General features: G+C 50.8%; 7 protein-coding genes across 7 annotated transcripts; 3 read left to right on the forward strand and 4 right to left on the reverse strand.

Annotated features, from left to right (window-relative positions):
* Positions 1-260: 260 nt before the first annotated feature.
* TRIVIDRAFT_92555 (uncharacterized protein) lies at positions 261-788 on the reverse strand (the record flags this gene model as incomplete). Its single annotated transcript, XM_014095927.1, has 1 exon — positions 261-788. The coding sequence occupies one exon, from the start codon at positions 459-461 to the stop codon at positions 282-284; it is 180 nt and encodes a 59-aa protein (XP_013951402.1).
* A 3,709-nt stretch (positions 789-4,497) lies between these two features.
* TRIVIDRAFT_75793 (uncharacterized protein) lies at positions 4,498-5,450 on the forward strand (the record flags this gene model as incomplete). Its single annotated transcript, XM_014095928.1, has 2 exons — positions 4,498-4,693; positions 4,772-5,450. 2 exons carry the CDS (start codon positions 4,585-4,587, stop codon positions 5,122-5,124), a joined length of 462 nt encoding a protein of 153 aa, XP_013951403.1.
* A 581-nt stretch (positions 5,451-6,031) lies between these two features.
* On the forward strand, positions 6,032-9,235 carry TRIVIDRAFT_210592 (uncharacterized protein; the record flags this gene model as incomplete). Its single annotated transcript, XM_014095929.1, has 3 exons — positions 6,032-8,835; positions 8,907-8,983; positions 9,218-9,235. 3 exons carry the CDS (start codon positions 6,207-6,209, stop codon positions 9,233-9,235), a joined length of 2,724 nt encoding a protein of 907 aa, XP_013951404.1.
* A 79-nt stretch (positions 9,236-9,314) lies between these two features.
* On the reverse strand, positions 9,315-15,010 carry TRIVIDRAFT_88456 (uncharacterized protein; the record flags this gene model as incomplete). The annotated part of the gene is made up of 4 exons (XM_014095930.1): positions 9,315-10,093; positions 10,153-14,385; positions 14,445-14,816; positions 14,924-15,010. 4 exons carry the CDS (start codon positions 15,008-15,010, stop codon positions 9,743-9,745), a joined length of 5,043 nt encoding a protein of 1,680 aa, XP_013951405.1.
* A 1,530-nt stretch (positions 15,011-16,540) lies between these two features.
* On the reverse strand, positions 16,541-17,458 carry TRIVIDRAFT_195187 (uncharacterized protein; the record flags this gene model as incomplete). Its single annotated transcript, XM_014095931.1, has 2 exons — positions 16,541-17,035; positions 17,438-17,458. The coding sequence occupies 2 exons, from the start codon at positions 17,456-17,458 to the stop codon at positions 16,541-16,543; spliced, it is 516 nt and encodes a 171-aa protein (XP_013951406.1).
* A 794-nt stretch (positions 17,459-18,252) lies between these two features.
* On the forward strand, positions 18,253-18,743 carry TRIVIDRAFT_92556 (uncharacterized protein; the record flags this gene model as incomplete). The annotated part of the gene is made up of 3 exons (XM_014095932.1): positions 18,253-18,339; positions 18,388-18,475; positions 18,537-18,743. The coding sequence occupies 3 exons, from the start codon at positions 18,302-18,304 to the stop codon at positions 18,633-18,635; spliced, it is 225 nt and encodes a 74-aa protein (XP_013951407.1).
* A 509-nt stretch (positions 18,744-19,252) lies between these two features.
* On the reverse strand, positions 19,253-20,086 carry TRIVIDRAFT_42536 (glycoside hydrolase family 12 protein; the record flags this gene model as incomplete). Its single annotated transcript, XM_014095933.1, has 3 exons — positions 19,253-19,329; positions 19,398-19,618; positions 19,677-20,086. The coding sequence occupies 3 exons, from the start codon at positions 20,084-20,086 to the stop codon at positions 19,253-19,255; spliced, it is 708 nt and encodes a 235-aa protein (XP_013951408.1).
* Positions 20,087-21,110: the final 1,024 nt, after the last annotated feature.

Here is a 21,110-nt window from a genome sequence, read left to right on the forward strand (position 1 = left end):
AGTGCCATCCTGGGAGGAATGGCTGGAGTAAACGCTTGGACTGGGTTGGCTAACGGCATGTAGCTGCCCTGGAGGGAAGGGGGCCTGCGTGACTGGGATGCTTGACAAACCATCGACTACAAAGGGCGGCGATGGTCTCAACGGGGGGAACGGCTCTGGAAGTAAACTTCCTGGATAGAAAGATGCATGTTTCTTTTCAGGATTCGAGAAATCACGCCGAAGTTCTTGAACCGTGTGTTTATGACCTTGCGGGGGGCCATAGTGTACCAGCCTGTCTGTTTCTATTCCAAGCGGCGGCCGATGACTGCGGCCGAGGCTGGATCCTTGACCAGAGGAGCTGAAAACCAGGCCATCGTTATTGGCTGCACAGGGCTGCTGTTGAGGCCAATCAGAAGAAGTGTCAACTCGGCTAGGAACAACAAGAAAAGAGGAGTCAAATGCAGTCTGCGGGCTGCGCACATCGCTGCTCAGATGAAAAGCATTTTGAAAATCTGATCTAATGGCTTCGGATGAGCTCGTGCTGCCGGATGATGCATGGTATTTATGGGTGCCATCGGCCTCAGCTGCGAAAGACCTTTGTTCAAGACTGAGTTAGCTGTGGCAAGAATAGGATGCATACCGACAATATTAAATTGCCACCAGCTAGTCAGTGCTTACCTATAGGAAGTGTCATTCTTGGTCGCCTCAAGCATGTTGTTCCCTCCAGTAAAAGAAGTGAGCAGTTGCGATTGTGGATCAGCAACCATGTCTTGGTCAAAAGGCTCTTGGAAGGCCATGGCGAGCCAAAGCTTTGGATGTGGCCTTTATTAATCAGGGATGGGAGAAAAGAAGAGAGAAGGACAAACGAACGGGCAGAGCTTTTTCTAATGAAATTTTGTTGGAGAGTGAGTGTTGCTGAGTAAAAGGCGTCGAGGGCGTGTGGACAGGGACACACAAACCCATGCTGCCGGACAGAGCCTCGTCCTGCTATGTTAGGCAAAACTGGGCATCACTCGACCACCACACTGTTGATTCGGTGAGCCAATGCGAGTGACGCCTTATTCTCTTTCCTCTCCATAGCACCTGCATCAGTCCTCAAGGTCCCCATACTCGCCCACCAGAAACATCATCTCCACCAGGAGGCTCTGCGAGGTGACATGGACGAGTGAATGTCAGGGCACAATGCAGGTTCCCTCTGACGATGGCCATTGATGCAATCTAAGTGTTTCCACCGGATTGCGACGAAACAAAAAATGCCAACAGCAGCGGCAGGCCCGATGAACAGTATAATTGCTGTCAGTCCAATATCGCATGCGGCTCTGCTCTGCGTGGTTCCGCAGCTAACTGGGTCCTCCGCTCTGAATGGCTGAGCCCAATCAACCATACGGCGCACCCGCCCCTCCATAGGCGCAATTAGGGGCGCCGACACTTAACTTGAGCCAATTTTCCCTACATAATTCCTTGGAGAGAGCGCCCCTGGGCGTGTTCTGCGATGCAGGATGCACAGACCGCCTACCAAGCACTTTTGACTTTGGTGGGTTGCCTTGTCGCCTTTTTCCCGCATGGCATGGCGGGGTGTGTATCGCGTATGATTGCCCGCCCGGTACTCTGCAGGCAGGGGAGAGAGGTTTGCCGGGCCTGAGGCGCCCGAGGGAATGGTTGTTGATGGGTTGCCACGTCTTCCATCTTGTTATGTTGCTCGCTGGATGCTTAGCCACCGCTGTAAGATAGATGAAGCTGATGCACAGCCAGAACGGCGGTGGGGAGAAGTAAAAAAAAAAAAAAAAAAAAAACCGGTAAAACGCCTTGGGAGGTGTTCTTCGGAAAGGTGATGCTCAATGCTGAACCAGGTCCGGAGTACCATCTCCATCAACCAGTGTAAGTGCGCTGGCATGCAGTAATGCCCACAGATGCTTGCGGCGCAATCACGAAGCTGAAGGGGTGGCACCGCAAGGTGCGCGTATCAAATTTCAGTTTCAACTGTCCACTTTTCGACCTTGCATGCGCGAGTCTCATCACAAGGCTGTGAGCTGCAGCTCGGTCGCCACCGGCGGTTCGAGGACGAGTGGGCTCCTTGCATTCGACCGGGCAAGAGATCTGTTAGCCGACACAAGTAATTAGCAGTGTGCACCGAAACAGCACATACCGTGGTCGGGTGGCGTTGGTGACGTGAGCAAAAAAAGTGATGAAGGCATCCCCAAGACTCTTAGCTTCACGGAAACAAACTCCTTCCCGCATCTAAGAGGTGTCAAGTACGGCCTGGCTATGCATATTGACAGAGAATAGAACGTTTTAGGGGGCATGAGCAGAAGGAATTGGCATCGGCGCGGCCGAAAGTTGTAAATGCCTCGTGCTTGTATGGACTGCCATGACTCGATTTGCTGTCAAGGTAAGGTAATTTGTCGGGCCGCAACCGAAACTATTTCAGACGGTGCGCATCAACCCTGTCTTCTATGCCCATTCCCCCATGATATTTGATAGTTTGAAGTAGTTGTTGTCGGTTTAGAAGTTGGCGAAAATCGACGGATCATAACGGGAGTGGAGAGCCCGGGGTCGGGGGGGCGGGATCCGGGGGGTCCCGTGGTCCAAGCCGAAGAAGCTGAGAGCGACGACCCGAAGTAGGTGCCGGGTTGAGACAGAAAACCTCTGTTTATAGAAACTTCCTATGATGGGAAGCGGATCAAAGGATCTCTTCCTTCTCAGCTGGTCAAGGATTGATGCCGAGTTCTTTTGTTCTTTTGTTCCGTGCTTGGCCAACGGTTTCTCCAAACTGAGTTAGCTGGCTCTCACCAACAGGCGGGAGGAAGACGGATGCAACACTTGGGAAAATTTCGATGCCTAAAAGGCCATTTGTAATGGTTGTCGAGTCGAAATTGGGTCTTCTTGTCGATGAATAGCGTCATTGCTGTATTGTAATAGCTCGTCGGTGAATCTAAAATGGTATAGCATGAGTTGTGGACGAGAACAAGAGTTGGGGGCCAGACTATAAGGGCAGTTCCGCCATTAGCATTAGTTCTTTATAGTCTATACTGCCGAAGTCTGTGTTGCAGTGAAAAGTCATGACTATTATACAAAAGCTGCTCGGGTCCAGAATTTGGCAACTGACTCGGTCTCTGAGGCCACCAGGCATCCCACCGGCGAAGCTGTTACAGCAACAGCTTTCACAGCAATTCTATAAGAGTCTCGCATCTTCCAAGGTGTCCATACGTACCTCGTCTCCAAACAAGGGACAGGTGGTTATCCTCTGAGTTGCTCTACCAGTCTGAAACTACCCAATCCTATTGGACGAAACAAACCCCCTTTGGCTGGTCACTTGGCAACTTGGTAAAGAGTCTTGGAAAAGGCTGGTGGCTTAGTCGGGTGGTGGGTTTGGCGCCTGTGGCGTCCCAGGCCAGCCACGTATCATTTCGCAGGGATTGGTGCATGCAGCATCTGCTGCGCCTCAATCGAGGTGTAAGAGCTGCCGAGAGGAGAGACGAGAGGCAATGCGCCTCTGAGTGCGACTGCGCCAGGCGAGGCTTCGGGCGAATGAAGCGGCCGATGGTGATTGATGTTTCTTCTAGGTTTCTTTGTTTCGTGTCGCATGGAAGGTAGGAAGTTGGCGGTTGAACTGTGCTGACCAAAATTAGTACCTCAGGCGCTGAAATTGGTACCTGTGGATGTACGTACCTGCGTACCTCTAATAGCTCCAGCACCTTGAGAGAATCAGGAATACTATTGAAGGTGCCTCCTGCTAATAGCAAACCGCTGTGCTGGGTGCGTCTCAAGGAGAATTTTCCTTCTAAAGTACCCGCCCGAGTATTAAATGTCCCGAAGGCGGTACCCCGTAATCTGTCAGGTACGGATGACCGTGAATGTGTTTGGCCTGATGGGTCTCCCTTGGGTTAGTACCCGTCTCCCAGGCTGCTACCTATATGCAACATGACTCTCGACCTTTGATACAATGATGACATCCATTCCCTGTGAAGCTATAAGTGGGTGGTGCCTTGAATGCTACATTGTCTAGCGGTGTACTTGTATCTTACACGTTGGGCACCGCGGAGACGAGGTACTCCTCAGGAAGCAGGGCAGGATCAGGCGATTTGCGCATAAGAAGGTAATACAATAAGATGATGGCTACGACATCGCACATGTGACTCTTGAGTGAAATCAAGAACCTTGAACGAAAAAAAACTCTCTCAACAGCTCTTGCGGCTAGGCTGGCTGTTCAACACACCCAAATGCGAGCAATACGGCGGCTGGTTGCTGTGCCCCCTGCAGCAGGATCGCTCTAGGCGGTGGCGCTACGGCTGGAATTGCACGGATTGGGCTCTATGGAGCGAACCGGCAGCTTTAGAGGCATTTTGCCCCAAGCCATGCCATCATCAATGAGGGGATTTGTGAGATGGTCAGTGATGGGAGATGCTGATGATGGTAGAAATGGCGATGATGTCGGCCTAGTCTAGAGTTTCCGCGAAGAGGTATAAATAGAGCTGGGATTCACCTATAAGACGAGCAGATCAGGTATTCAATAATAAGCCTCGGATGCCTTGAGCAGACTTCATATACTTGATACTATACTACCGCAGCGTCTCAAACTTCATAAACACAATAAATACCATCATCATGGTCTTTGGAAGAGATAAAGAGCATAAGCAGCAGGAGACTGCGGAGATTCCCGACCATCTCACTGACCTGCACTGCTTTACAGAAACCGAGGGTGTGGTGACAACCAGTAAGCTAGCGATGTGATGCGCAAGCCCTGTTACCTACCAGAAAAGAGATACAAGAGATGGCTAATGGCATAATCTAGCTATGATGGATCTTCCTGGCTATCGCATCGAGCAAGTGCTCGGCACCGTCTACGGCATCACAGTGCGGTCGCGCAACATCGGCGCCAGCCTGGGCATGGTGCTGAAGAGCATGGCCGGCGGAGAGCTTCGCTGGTTCACCTCGATGCTGTACTCGTGCCGCAACGACTCCATCAGCAGAGTGGTGGAGGAGTGTAAGAAGCGGGGAGGCAATGCCATCATCTGTCTGAGGTTCGATGCCGGTGATATGGGCGGCTTTGCGCAGACGGCGGCGTATGGAACAGCGTGCCGGGTGGTCAAGATTGCCGACTCGAGCGTCCACGTCCCCCCTCAGCTGCAGGGAGCAACGCAGTAACTGGGACGGGGAGAATCCGGCACCAGGAGAGGCTGGGAGCGGACAAATCACGCCCATCTGGGGTTTAGTTGTGAGTTGTGAGTTGTGAGTTATGAGACACGAGAAGGCTGCGGCAGCCGAAGATGGTGGGTGGCCAGTGTCGATGCTTCTATCTATAGCGTTTCTGGGGAAGCTGAGTGATTGGGCCACGATGCCATGAGATTTGATAGGTTCATGTTGTTTTACTGCGTTGTTTTCATGTTGTTATACCTTAGCTCTCTGCCTCATGCTTCATGTCCTTTGTAGCTACTGCCTACTACCTACCTGTATTCATTGCATCTTCTCTTTACACTCCTCTCGCAACAAGTGAATTAATTAAAACAGCCCTACTTTAACACCCAGTGTACCTTGCATGCTCCGCGGCCAACACAGAGTTAGGCGTCTTTAACGTCAATGGAGGACTCTTACAGCCCAGAGGGCGTCCTCGTATAAGCCGGAGCCAAGCGACTCCACTTTGGGCGATCAACCAGTGCGGAGCCCACTTAAGGCAGGCAAATAGCAGCTCGCGGCTGGCCATGGCGAAGTTGACGCCTTGTTTTGTGCTGATGCTGATTTGGCAATGCGTTTTCATCTCGGTATTGTCAGATTGACGACCTGTATGTATAACAGCTCAGTCTGGATTATATGCCTGTACACTACTAAGGTCGGCACCTGATACTGGCAGAATCGGGGGCGATTATGCGCGGTGAGGCTCGCCAAGCCTAATCGGGCACCTGTAGCTTACTGTATGAGTACATGTATGTAGGTACACCTGTTTGTCGCCTTGCCAACATCACCTAATCAGATAGCTCCAGCACTTGCTTACTCCCAAACACAGGCATCAATAACCTTCCAAGGTTCTGCATAGCATTGCACCAACACCGGCAATTGACCGTCTTTTTCTCTCGTCGCCACCTTGCAGAGCGCGCTGCATCTCGATCTCGGATCGCCGATCGTTATTCGCCGGTGGACGATGGTGCGAGGCGTTATTCAATTTGACTGAGACGACAACACACAAGCAAATCCCCCTTGGACCGCAGCCCCTGCGTGCGGCGTCGCCAGCCATGGCGCCCGAGAGATCCCCGTCGGCAGACTCGCTGTCGTCCGTGTCGACGACTAGCATCGTCTTCGACCGAATACAAGAGGAGATGGAGAAGGGGAAAGTGCCGCGAAAGGCCCGCGCCAGGCTTGGATACACCGACGTGTACACTGAGGATCCCCTCAAGGACGAAGCCGACGACGACGCCGAGACCGAGGCCTTCCTGGGCTCAACCGGCGCCGCCCTGCAACGCCGGCCAATGGACAGAAAACTGCGTCGCATCCTCTTGATCGGCGCCGTTGTCTTCGCTGCTGCCTGGATAGCATCGCTCGTCGTCTTCGTCTCTACGGGATCGTACAAACACGCCAGCGATGTGGAGCACGACCCAGACGCCGACTCTCGTGGCTCCGGCAAGCCTGTGACCTTGGAACAGCTCTACGATCGCTACTGGTCGGCCAAGCACAAGTCCATCAGCTGGATTGCAGGTCCTGATGGCGAGGACGGCCTGCTACTCGAGCGCGGAGTCCCGGGCAAGGATTATCTCGTCGTCCAGGATGTTCGGTCAGCCGTTGGAAACGAAACTGCAACTGCTGCGGCAGACGATGCGGATACTCAGCTGGCCAAGTCTCGCACCCTCATGAAGGACGCCAATTTTGAATATGCTGGCCAGACCTATACCCCCCAATGGCTTCAGCCTAGTCCGGACCAGAAAAGGGTCTTGATTGGCGTATCTCAAGAGTCCGTTTGGAGACATTCCTTTACAGCCATCTATTTCATCTTCGACGTGGAGACGCAGACGGCGGAGCCTCTGGTGCCATTGGATGCGCGAGCTCGAGTTCAGCTTGCAGGCTGGAGCCCCAGGAGCGACTCCATCTCCTTTACCAGGGAGAACAATCTCTACATCCGCCGTCTCACCGGCGACGGGGACATTGTCCAGATCACAGAGGATGGCGGCCCAGAGTACTTCTATGGCATCCCCGATTGGGTGTATGAAGAGGAGGTATTCGGTGGAAACAGTGCCACTTGGTGGTCTGAAGATGGAAAGTATCTGGCCTTCCTTCGAACCAACGAAACTGGAGTTCCCGAGTATCCTGTGCAGTTCTTCATCTCGCGCCCCAGCGGCCACGCCCCTCCCAGTGGCGAAGAATCCTACCCCGAGGTGCAGCAAATCAAGTATCCCAAGGCCGGTGCGCACAACCCTGTTGTAGACCTCCAGTTTTACGATGTTTCCAAAGGCGATGTGTTCTCGGTCACCACTGGTGACGAGTTTCCCGATGATGATCGCATCATCAACAGTCTCATCTGGGCAGGCGGCAAGGTTCTTGTCAAGCAAACCAATCGCATCAGTGACATCCTCAAAGTGATTCTCATCGACGTCGGTGAGCGCCATGGCAAGACAGTCAATAGCATTGATGTCGGCGAGATTGACGGCGGCTGGTTCGAGATCTCTCACTCCATGACCTATGTCCCCGCAGACCCCGAGAATGGCCGACCAGAGGATGGGTATGTGGATACCGTCATCTATGATGGCTATGAACATATTGGATACTTTACGCCGCTCAACAACTCCGAGCCCATCATGCTCACCTCCGGCGAGTGGGAGGTAGATGAAGCCCCTTCGGCGGTTGACCTAGTCAACAACCTTGTATACTTTGTAGCGACCAAAGAGTCTTCTATCCAGCGCCACGTGTACTCTGTGAAGCTTGACGGCTCTGATTTGCAGCCCTTCACAAACATTTCCGCCGAGGCCTACTACCAGGCCTCCTTTTCTTCGGGTTCCGGATTCGCTGTGCTCTCGTACCGGGGACCCAAGATTCCACACCAGAGAGTCGTGTCCACCCCCTCCAACAGCATCTCCTACGACGTTGTTGTCGAAGACAACGCCGAGCTCGCCGATCGTGCCAAGAGACACGAGCTCCCTGTTCTGAAATATGGGACAATTGATCTCGGTGATGGAGTAACCGTCAACTACCTTGAGCGTCGTCCGGCGCACTTTGACCCCAAGAAGAAGTACCCCGTTCTCTTCCAGCAGTATTCTGGACCCGGCTCTCAGCAGGTCACCAAGGCGTTTGCCGTTGATTTTCAGTCCTACGTTGCCTCCAACCTTAGCTACCTGGTCATCACCGTAGACCCCAGAGGCACGGGCTACCTTGGCCGCAAACACCGAGTGCCAGTCCGCTCTAAGCTCGGTCTCCTCGAGGCACAAGACCACATCGCGGCCGCTCGCCACTTTGCCTCCCTCGACTACGTCGACGAGACGCGCCTCGCCATCTGGGGCTGGTCATATGGCGGTTTCACCACGCTGAAGACGCTCGAGCAAGACGCCGGCCGAACATTCTCCTACGGCATGGCCGTGGCCCCCGTCACCGACTGGCGCTTCTACGACAGCATCTACACGGAGCGGTACATGCGCACGCCCCAGGACAACGACGAGGGCTACTCCCTCTCCAAGATATCCAACGCCACGGCCCTTGGCGAGAACAAGCGCTTCCTGCTCATGCACGGCGTCGCAGATGACAACGTGCACTTTCAGAATTCGCTCACGCTCCTGGATAACCTGGACTTGGCCGGCGTGGAAAACTACGACGTGCATGTTTTCCCTGACAGCGACCATGGCATTTATTTCCATGGCGCAAATCGCATTGTATACGATAGTATGTTTCCCCCTCCCTTCCTTCTTTTTCACAACACTATGTCCCGGCATGGCTAATGATTCCCCTTTTAGAGCTGAATAACTGGCTTATCAACGCCTTCAACGGAGAGTGGCTCAAGATTTCGCATCCTAAGCCCAACGGCAAGAAGGTATAATACCGTTTGTTTTTCGCTGTTTGTAATATTTGGGTATGGCGTAGGTATGTAGCAACAGCCTTCTTGGACATGGGGTAATAGAAACTATTTTATATATAACTTATTCTGAAATTACTGCTCTGGGATGTCATCTGTGACTCTTCGTAGGTATAAGAATACTTAAGCCAAGATTGTGGCAAGATGTCTCGTTATTATCCGTGCCTCTACTAGTATATGTATATATTCCAGATCAACCTGTTTTCGTAAAAAGGACCTGGTATACAACTCCTCAAACTCGCACCATCACATCAGTCATACAGTCATGGTAACCACAAACTTCACAAATAAAAGTAACAAAAAATGAATTGCCTATCATACACATTTCGCACCCTCACAAGTTTCATTCCCGCGTCACTCCCCCCCAAAAGTTAAAAGGAATTTTTCTCCTCCATTCTAACTGCAAAGGAAATAGTGAAAACAAAAAAAAGAAGAGTCCGTGATTTACGAGACTCTGAGCCCAAAATCCGTCGCCTTCTCCAGACAATGGCCTTTTTTCTTTATCTCTAACCATCATTATTCTTGATGAAGGAGTGTAAAAAAATGCTCACATATCATCAATCCTATATTGTCCTTCCAACTCTCCATACCTCGCCCGAATATCACCAGGCTGTGCAGCAGCTGGTTGTGCCGCAGCGGAAAAAAATGATTACGCATTACATTTTAAGTGATAAAAACATGCTGCGTTTCGACCCAGCACCATACTGGCACTCGCATCTAGTAGTTGTAGCCAGTAGGTTGCGGCGCGAAGCCATTGGGTTGGCCATAAGGAGCTGGGGAAGCGCTTCCACCCGGACCAGCAGTGATCATGAGTCGAGCACCGCCCAGAATAGGTGTGTTATCCTCAGTCTTCTCTTGGTCCTTTTCCTTAGACTTCCGTGCCTCGTTATCAGCCTTGAGCAGTGCAAGCTCCTTTGTCTGCTGGGCCAACATGTTGATCATGTATGGCATGGTGAAGTCGTTCAGGCCGTTGCGCCAAGAGAGCTCCAGAACAAGATCAGGTCGAATGAGATCATTGCAGGCATACAGCATGCCCGTGTAGCATTCCCGGTGACCAATGTCAACAAACTAAATCCAGGGGTTAGTCATACTCGCGTAAAACACAAAAAGTTTGGGGAACAACATACGTATTTGAGAAGGTCGTCGACAATGTCGTTCTTGGCAGAAATGGCAGCGGTTTCGATGGCATCCTTGTAGAGCTTGTCTTGCTTTGACAAGGCAATGGACTTTTCCCAGCGCTTGTTCTTGCGGTAGATGCTGGCGGCAATCTGGCGGAAGAAGATGAGGTCGTGCTTCTCCAGACGACCAGCCAGCTCCATGGCATCATAATTGTCGTAGTTCTGCACAGAATCACGCAGGGTCTTGTAGTCCTCCTCTTCAATCAGCAAGTCGTTGACTGCCTCGTTGACGATGCGCTTGTTCTGGCTTTGCACGTTCAGAAGGAAAGGCTTGATGAGTGGCAGACTGTCGTTCTTCTGGAACATCTTGACAACGCGGTTGACGTCGACACGGGCAGTAAGAGCAGCCAAGAGATCGGTAAGCAGAGACGGGTGCTGCTCAACGTAGAATCGGATGGCGCGGTAGTAGATCTCCAAGTTGGCAACCTTGACCACGATCTCCTTGAACTGCTGGTGATCCCATGAGTTCTCGGGTCGCTCAATGACGGTGAGAGCAGCGTTATCAAACTCATCATAGTGGTAGTAACAGAAGACCAATTCGGGCCACAGATTAGCCTCCTCGCACGCTCGGATCATCTTAGGCATGTTGACTCTGGACCAGAAGATCTTGATGTGCTCCATAAGACGCTCGGGGTGATACTTGGACAGGGCAATACCCAGCTCGGTGAACATGCCCATGTGTGCACGCTCAAGACCCAGACCCTGCTCAAGGAGGCTGATGAGCTCATCAAAGTATCCGTTGTTCTCGTAGTCCTTGACAAGTTCTTGGAGTTGCTCGGCATCGACGATCAAGTTGAGACCACAAATCTGGGCAAGTCTGAATTCCTTCTTGGTGACGCAAGCTTCGTGGACCTGCTTCCACACCTTGATGTTGTTGGCCTTACGGGCGCACTCAACAGCGGCCTGGTAGTCGCTGAGGTGCACAAGGGTGGTGGCAAGCTTGGCCCAGTTGGAGATGCTGCTGTAGAAGATCTTGGACGCCTCATACAGACCCTCTTCGTAAGCCTTGTCACCAGACTCCTCAATGTTGGCGACGTTGGTTCCGCGCAAGAAGTCCTCCAACTCAGAGAGCTGCTCAAGTCTTGCGTAGCAGAAGGCGAGAGCAGTATCGATGACTGGCTCTCGGAGAGTCTTGCGAGCCATGCGGAGATACTTGACGAGATCCTCGTTCTTTCCAGCATGTGTGGCAATCTCAATCACCTCGGCGTAGTTGGAGGGATCCTCGGCCTTGATGTAAGACTCGATACCATCGGAAACACGGAGACCATCCAACTGAGCCTTTGCAACCTTGCTCCAAACCTCGGGAAGGTCAACATCTTCGGCATATGCTTGAGCGCGGTCAATGCTGACAACATGCTCAACGAGAACGTTGACGGCGGCGGACTTGTTATCAGCCTTCTTGTAAATCTCAAAGGCTTCCTCGAAGAGACCGACGTCGATACAGGCAGTGGCAATTTCGTCAGCGTTGTAGTTATCCAACTTGTGAACATAATCCATCACACGGGCCTTGTCGGCCTTGGCAGCCGTGAACATGAGCAAGTTCTGCAAGTTCTGGTTGTCACTGAAGGGAGAGGGCTCAAGAACAATCTTCTCCAAGAGCTCAATGAGCTCCAGGGGCAAGTCATTCTCCAAGAAGCAGGAGACGGCAACAGACACCTTGGCGGGATCGGTAGATTCGGGAACAGCAGTTGCGGTGACTTGGTCGACAACTGAACGCCTATGGATGTTGTTTTCGCTCAGGACAAAGCGCCAGAGCTCGGTATCCTCTCGCTCGAGCAGGTATCGAGCCTGAGCCCTGTACATGGAGTTCTCATTGGTGATGTTGACAAGCTCCAGATCGTTCTGACCCTTGGAGTAGGCAATGTATGCCAAGTTAGGGTCGCGCTTCTCACAGTACTTACCCACAACAAGAGTGTCGTATTGGTCGTTCTCCTTGAGGAACTTCTCGGGGTTGTTGTTGGAGTCAATGTAGATCTTGGCCAGAGCGTTGTAGACAGCTTGCTGCTGGTTACCGGCCTGGAGGGTGGCCTCGAGGAAGGGCAGCAGAAGCTTCAGACGGTTGCGGGACTCGACCTCGGACACAAGCTGATCAATGTTGATCTGCTGGGCATCGACCGTGGCGAGAAGGTCCTTGATGATCTTCTCGTCGCAGTCAACGTCGAGCAAGCCTCCGATGACGGCCGGAGTTCGGGACGGGTTGACGCGCTGGACATAGGCTTCGATAGCCTGGAACTGCTGGTTCTGGTAGAGGAACAGAATCAAGTCATGCACAAAGTTGAAACGGTCGCACACGATGATGAGGGGCAGCTGCTCCGGCAGTTTGGCCTCCTTCAAGAAGTTCTTCACCTTCTCAGGGTTGTAATGAGTGCTGTCACGGCAGATGCGCTCCACCTCATTAAACTGGCCCATCTTGGTGGCAGCCTCGATATACTTGAAGTGGACATCGGGGTCCTCGGAAATGTTGACGATGCTGCCGAGGTAATAGAAGAGACCTTCAGCGGTCTTGTACTTTTCAAAGAGATCAATCAGGTGCACAGCACCGAGGAGCTCCGAGTACTTTGTGGCAATGTTCACAACGGACTGCAAGTTTTGGCGAATGTTGTGCTTCATCATGGAATCGAGACAGTCCAGAGACTGCTCAACAGAGAGCTTGCCAAAGAAGGTGGACAGCCACTCAGGGTTGAAGTTGGGGGTGCCGGGAATGTTGACAATGACACGCTTGATGGCCTCGGGATCTTCATACAGCTCGAGTGCCTTCTGGGCCAAGCCGGCCTGTTCGCACAGCTGCGCAATACGACCCTTGTCAAAGTGCGTGAACATGTCGTTACCAAGGATGGCCTCAGCTACCTGAGGAGCGTGCATCAGGTTCATCTCCAGAAGGCGAGTCTGGAGACGAGCATGCTCGGGCTTGTTCTCCTTGAGAGCATCGAGCAGGAAGGCAGTGGCTTGCTGAACCATGCCCTGAGACTGGAAGATATCGCAGACGCGCTCCAGGTCAATCAGAGCACCGCCCTCGTGATTGGCGAGAGCAGTGGCGAACTCGGTTCCCTTGTCGGGGTTGGTCCGAATGATGTGCTGGAGAAGCTGGATATAATCGGGCTGGTATCCGGATTGGGCAGCATATGGCAGAATCTTTTCAAACTGGCCAGTCTCGGCAAGGCCAGCAACAGCCTTGTGGTGGACCTTGGCCTGAAGGTAGATGCTCAGGGCCAAGTTGAGGTCGTACGGCCGCACCATGTCACCGAGCTGCTCAGAGCAGTCCAGCTTGCCTTCCTTGAACCACTTCTCGAGGAGGTGCTTTCGGTTTTGCTGCAGCACAGGCTGGGCCAGCTCAAGCGTCTCATGCATATTCAGCGCGCCCTTGTCGAGCAGCATTCCAAAGTACTGTAGTGTAACAGCCATCTGGCCAGGCTGGGTCGGGAGGCGCTTGAACTTCTCGATCGTCTCGGGCGTACGCAAGAATCCACGGGGCGAGCCGGCAGCAACCTTGGCGGCCTCGAGGTAGTTTCCGCTGTTGAAGAGCTGGTCGAACTGCTTCGCATAAAGGTTATCAGCACCAGGAAGGCCAGCTCTTGAGGCCAGCTTGATGGCAATCTCTGTGTTAGCGGGATTCTCAAGCAAGTAGGGGATGATGGTGCTATCGTCGATGGTGACGAAGAGGACCTGGCCCTTGCGGTTGATACCCACAAGGCCTGAAGACTCATCATCAGCGCAGCTTGTGAAGATTGTCTCGCTGGAGATGCGGTTAATGAAGATTGACGAGCCCGTCTCGAGATCGTACAAGTGGATGAATCCGTACTTGGTGACCATGAAGATGACACCGTACTTTTGTGACACTTGTAAAGCGACTGGGAAGTCGTTTGTGGCCTCGGGTGGGAAGAAGATGTCGACAGCCTTCTTCTGGAAGACTGGGTTCGAGTCTGGGTGGTCGACCTCCACAATGTGCAGCTTGGCACCAGTGGCGGTGCGCACAGCAAAGCTGAAGATTTTGGTGTCCTGAGGAGCACCGTCCAGTCTCAGTGTGCCGAAACCAGCAGCGTGGCCTTCAATGGCCTGGCTGATGCCGCGATCTTTGGAGTACAGCTGCATGGCACCAACCACTCGTCCCTGCTGAGAAGAGATGCCCACAACCACCATCCACTTTCCATCGCTATTAACTCGGTAGTTGATGATTTGGCAACCCTGTCACTTTGGGTTAGTTGGGGGAAGAGGGGGGAAACAGCCCAGACAGAGTGACGCACATTGAGGTTAGCATTGCGCTCGAAGACCTTGACGGGCGCATCCTGGGCGGCGTCATAGACGTCCCAGTGGTAGACACTGCTGGTTGTGATGAGGCCCAGAGTGGACTCGCTGATCCACTTCCAGAACTGAACATCCTCGTTCATTGTGCAGGACTTGAGCTTCTTCTTCTGTTCAAGGTCGAAGATCTGTAGAGTCCGGGACTGAGCCTTCAAGGCAATGACTTGCTTGTTCCAGTGCATGACGGCACTGTCGGCCTTGATAGGCCGGCGCGTTACGTGGTTGCCATTCTTGAGCTCGACAATGACAACTTCGGGCTGGGCGGCTTCGTTCTTCTTCTCCCGAATGCAAACGAACGAGTCGGACTCTAGTGTCTGTTTGTTTGGTTGCGGGTCAGCAGGTTGGTTTTGAGGTCGCGGTTGGCGTTGCAAAACAAGACAGAACAAAACAAAACAAGACAGAGACGGTCCGAGTCACTTACGCAGGAGTTGAAGCCGATGGACGCCGTGTCCACTCCCAGGCTGCTGAGCTGCACCAGCTCCTGGAACTTGATGGGTAGAGGCGCCATTGCGCCAGAGTAGCCAACAATAAGATAGTATGGGCCGTCGTCGACTCGGTACTCCTAGGGCAGCCGCCTGTCGAAATTGCCGCGGCTCACAGGGTCGGTGTTGAGGATCGGGAGAGCTAGCTTGAGGCTCGAGGGGCGGATGGAGAGGCCGTCGACAGCTTCCATGCGCCGAGCGGCACGAACGGACTGACTAAAACGGAAAAAAGGATCGAAGCGAAGAAAGGAAAAGCGGCAGCAGGCGAGTCGCGATGATGCCCTGCCGATGCGATGGGGAGGGTTGATTGGCGAAAGAGGAGATTTGTTCAAGGTGAGGGTAAAGGAGAAGTGGCAGGTCACCTCGCAGCGCAGCGCAGGCATTAACTACGGGTAACTGGACTGCTTGCTGTTAGCCTGGAGCAACAGCCCACTAGTGAATTGGTCGTCAACAAAGAAAGCAGCAAGGTGGCAGGAGTGATTACGTGGAGGAGCGAGGACCCGGGCCGGCCAATCGCAGGCCGCGGGTGCAACGAAGATCCGCTCCGGGCGCGCTAGGCCGCACGTGAATGTCATTGGCCGCGCAGCAGTGAATTAATATGGCGGATGGGCGGCCAGGGGAGCTCTGAATGGGGGATCAATGATGAAGAGCAATTGAGCTGCGCCGGGACGCGAACAATACAAAAAGAATAGTTAATAATATAGAGGTTATAGCTTATTCTGCAACCATCATCTCTCGATATCCGCCATCTGCGCGTGGTGGGAGGGACAGGCGTCGACAATCTCGTTTGCTGGGCAAGGCTCGTGCACGGCAGTTCGCATTATTGAGCTCCCCAGTTTTTTAGCAGCAGTCAAGTCAGCTCAATTTCACCAACACATCAGCAATTGGACATGAGCCTGTGGCAGGCAGCAATATAACATCCATCCAATCTCAATGTTAAAAGTGACTGCCTAGGAAGAGAATTCTCAGGCTGCCTTTTCGCTTGCATGGCTTCTCTACAGCGAGCCTCAATATTTTAACATGGACGTCTACGAGTACACATGCATCCCCGAGATTAATTTCATGCCCGTTACGAAGTGCTGGGCCGTGGCTGCACCGGGTTTCACTCTGTTTCACCCTTGTTTATCCTGCCTTGCTAAAAATACAGACACCCCGGTCCGTCTTTCGGCTTTTACGGATCAAAGCGACATGGCTATTGCGATTGGGATCCTGCAGGGCTGCGGATACCCTGAGCATCTCATCGCTGGGTTTACAGTAAACCCGTAACCGCTCTCACCAGGATGAGACTATGAACTCAATGTTCACGCTGCTTATGTCACCTTGAGTTAGGTACACTAATTACGGTGGCATTATAGATACACGTCCATGGAAAAACACAAATGTGTATCTATTTTGAGTGATATATAGGTCAAAGCTGTCCTTGAACGCCTGCAACGCCATGGTTTCCAATATCTGCCTGTCATAATGTACATATCCGCCACAGAACCTCGCCACATCAGATCTTCATCGTCATACAAACAGGCCGGTCATGTTGCTTTACAATAAAAAATTGTCGCTTATCCAAGGTGTTCCCGATCAATATGGTGTGTAACCGCAGCTTCGTCTCCTTCAAACGCCTCGCAAATCGGGCAAATAACCGAGCTCTCGTCTATTCGAACTCCTCCAGCTTCATCAGAAGATGTACTGTTTGCAGCCGGTTCAAGGTCTGGCATAAAGTCTGCTAAGCTTCTCTCTGGCGGTCCCTGCAGATAGCCAAAATCGTCATCGTTTCTGATGTCCGTATACCGGCTGCTGAATCTTGAACTGGAGGCGTTCGAAGCCCACGTCGTCCCGCTCGATGGCTCGGAAGACCCATCATCAAGTCTTTGCACTCTACCTATCTGGCCGCTCCGTAATCTGACTTTGATGCCGCGAGGGTGGTCCCCTGATGTGAGAACATCCTGCACAACTCCCTGTGTTTCTCGACCTGTCGGTTGATCCTCCTTTAGAATAATGAAAACAGCAGCACCAGATACCACCTGTCTAGAGGTCGGTACGGTCCCAGCTGCTTGCTGCGGCGTTCCAGGTGCTCGTCGACCCAAGTTTGAAGATCTGCCTCCCCGGCCCCTCGGCTGGTTTTGTCCGGAGGACCGGGGTTGACGGTTGCGTGGCCTGTTCATTACCCAGGAAACTTTATATCCAAGGGATCTCTCCAAAAGGGAAACCAATTGCCGCCGCGATGTTCTGACTGGTAAGCTGGTGTGTCGGATTTCGGTTCAATTTTTGTTCACCAAGCAGCTAGCATTTGGAACTGGGTGGCTGATTTCATGCCCTTAGTCAGCATCACTCTACACTGATTTCACAGGCTCCCAGAGTTCTCCAGCCATAATCGTCATCCCAAAGCCGGTACAATGTTGGTCCAATTCCATCATCTCTATAAAAGACAACTGCTTGAATTTTTCGTATCTACTAACTGGAAGAGACAGTAAATGCATCTGCGTTACAAATCTGCAATCACCGCATCAGACACTACTAATCAGCACAACTGCTACCCGGTAATATCTCTTTTGCCGTTGAGCTATTTTTCGCTTCATATCATCCCATTACAACCTAAAATATGCCAATGATGTAACTAATCGAGGATTATTCATCTGCGAGATCACTTTCGTCCATTTTTAATTTATAGATCGGGTATCTGCTCCGAGAGCTTAAATAGTTTAGCATCCAACATCAATACTATGAAAGCCATCTCTGGCGTCATTGATGCAGCCCACATCCTACTGGCTTTTATTGCAATACCTTATTGGTTACTTGTACCGTACTGTACTCTCGTGTAGCTTTACGTTGGTGGACAAGATGGAAGAATTGCGACAGATTGTTACAGCGAAACAACAGTCATTAACAAAGTACAGATTAACTGTGGGTTGATATGGTGAGTTTAGTACCTCTTCAAAGAGGAGAGCAACTACTACGATCGGCATCACTCTTGCACTACCGGTATTAAATTCTGTACGTCATGATGTCGAATACTTGACAATTGCATGGTAATGAGCCTTAAAATTAAATTATTTGTGGCGGCTGATTGCTTTTGACGGCTGCCGACTGAGAGCCGAAATGCCTCAAGGTGACTTCAGAGGCGATTCAGCAACACTCGATGACGACAACCACTTGACAATGCTGAGGAGAAGAAGAGAGACAAAATAATCTAAAGTTAAAGTCCGAGAGGATTAAATATAAATATCGTACTTTTCTTCATTATTTTCAGCCTCTTCAAGCACTCTCGATATCCAACTTGTCCAATCTATTCCACAACACAAAACTGAGCACACTGAAACATCATGGCGGACAACAACAATCCCGGAAACTTTGCCAACCGGTATGGTATTGCAAATCTATTTCAAATCTAATGGCTGATCATTACTAGTCCCAAAGAAGAAGTGCAGCAGATTGCTTCCAAGGGCGGACAGTCGAGTCACAAGGGCGGCTTCGCTTCCATGGATCCTGACAAGCAGGTTTGTTGTGCATCTGGCAGGAAGTGGAAAAGACATCCTTGGTACTAATTAAACACTGTAGCGGGAAATTGCGTCCAAGGGCGGACAGGCCTCTGGAGGGTCTTTTGAGCCTGGAAGTAAGAAAGCCCAAGAGGCGGGCCGCAAGGGTGGCTTGCAGTAAAGTATGGGCGTTTTTCTAGTGTCGATTTCACTCTTATTCGGTGAATCATCTCTTACTGTAGATATGCATACACTAGAAATATACTCCAATACACGCTATTTGACAATGGGTCTATTTGCACCTCACTGACGGGCGAGTGCGTGTAGCGATAGGATCTTGCGCGTGACGATAGTCGGTACTTTTGGGAGTTGCAAGACGTAATCAGCACACTAGCAACGACAGTTTTAATTCACTCATTTTTTTTTACCTATCTGTACTTTCTAGTACTGTTCTAATATCTACTATTATCGTTGCCTTCTTCTAGTGCCTGGTATCGAATAAGCCCCCATACATCATGCATGCAATTTCTGATGCCTGATAGTTCGCTCGAGAGCCCCCGCCAACCACTTTCTTTTTGTAGTACCATTTCTTTTTGGGTAAACACAAGTTGAACTGAAACTCAGCTGCCGTAGACAGCCAAGTTCAGACGAGAGTTGCTATTACATCATTTCGAAGCGTGCTGCATAAGATCCCTCAATATGCTTTATAGAACTAATTGCTATATGGAGGTGCATATATACATGTGATTACTCGAGCCGAATAGTATATACTAACCACACCTTTAGAATACTTCCATCTTAGTTAATAGCTGCTGTCCAGGATCCCACATTCAGCGTTCCGCTGCCTGTAAACGGCTCAGTACCAAACTGGAAACCTATGAAACATCTAGTTAGTATTATTATAGAACATATTTGCAATGAAATGAAAATAAGAGTCGCATACTGAGAACATATTGGTTTGAGGCCGGGTATCCTTTGTTGTCTCGTAGATAGTTGAAGAAGTTCTTGATATCTCCACTCCAGTTGGTGATGGTGGAGGGCGCCACAAAGCTATAAACTTGCATTGCTCCGTTGTAACCGTAGTAAAGCGTCCAGCTTTGACCGTTGACATTGACAGTCCCTTGAGAAGATCCAATGGGACCGATATCTCCATACTTTCCGAGCCTAAAAGTGACATTACTGATTAGTCAAAGTATCCACAAAGATAGAGTCTGCAATTTACCAGATCATGAGCTCATAATCCCCGGAATAGGTCACATGGTTGGGATTCGACGCAGTGAAGAGATCATAGGCTACATTGGCGCGGAGGTTGCTTCCAGAGTAGCTCCAGCTGGCAGTAGTGGGCAGGCTGCCAATGCTGTTGACAATTCTCTTTGTAGGAATGCCGATCTGGACGTTTTGGTAGGACTTGACATTGTTTTGGCCGCCAGACCACTGCCAGTCTGCATGCCAGGAGGCAGACGAGCTGAGTGAGTTTACGGTAACGCAGCCGAAGCCACTACCTGCAGATTTTCCCCAGAGATTGTTGCTGACTGTATATCCGTTACCACCTGAAAACACTGCGTACTGCTCGCAGCTGGTTTGAGCTACAGCTACCGGTAAGATAGCAGATAAAACCTGAACGAACTTCATTGTGATGATGGGATTGGAACGGTGCAGTAATGTGGTGAGTTTGCTCCAGCTTTGGAAACTGAGTAACCATCTATGATTGAAAAGCCGATCCAAGCCATCTTATATTTTTACAATCTGCCAAGTAAATCACACCTTTCCGTCTTATGAAGGCATCTTATTCCCATTTAGTTGCATACCTAATGCAGTACGCCAAGAATTAATATATTCGTCGGGCGAATACGAATTGCCCAAACAATTCCTCAGGGGTTAGTCTGAATGGATGTTTGTTACATCTGGTCGAATATGGCTGAAATTAGGCTGAATTATGCATAAAACCAATGATGGTGGCTACTTGAAATCTTGAGATATGTAAATCGCCATGTTGATGTAGGCATTCAGTAGTCTATTTGAATACGCTATGTGGTTCTTGAGATGCATGAGATTGCATAAGATCTAAAGCAGAGAACTCTATGTGAGATGGTTATATATTATTCCTGCTTCGAGATTAGCATAGTGATAATAATGGACAAAGGAAGCAGCTAGAAATGTACACTTATTTCTTCAATCATAAAGGGATTGTAGGAAAGTGCCCTGGAAGGAGTAGAAATGCTAATCGCCATTGAGAATAACGTCTCTCCTCATGCCAGATTACTACCTAGTTGGATGGTGATATATGGAGAGGATTGATCCTGCATGCATACTAAAAGCATGGTATAGAATAAACGCATGCATAGCTACTGTAAATGCATCAAATAGGCAACGTTACCGTTGTTGATCGGATGAAACAAAGTCTCCTCTAGTTTATAAGCTTATTCAATAATCTGCCGACAGCCCTGGTTAAATTCCGAGTGACTGTATTGATGCCATAATTTGCGTCAGAATTCGCCAAGACAGAGATCCTCCCGTAGTGCCCCCGAGAACGATTTGGATCTCACTTATTGTGCGATTATTTATCGAGAGAATTGTAATCGTGCAATGAATTTATATTTGTCACGTGGTAGTCAAGATCTCACTCTTAGTATCCCAGTTGATAGCGCAAAGCTGC

The sequence above is a fragment of the Trichoderma virens genome (genome assembly GCF_000170995.1).
Source record: "Trichoderma virens Gv29-8 chromosome Unknown TRIVIscaffold_89, whole genome shotgun sequence".
In the NCBI taxonomy this organism is placed as follows: domain Eukaryota; kingdom Fungi; phylum Ascomycota; class Sordariomycetes; order Hypocreales; family Hypocreaceae; genus Trichoderma; species Trichoderma virens.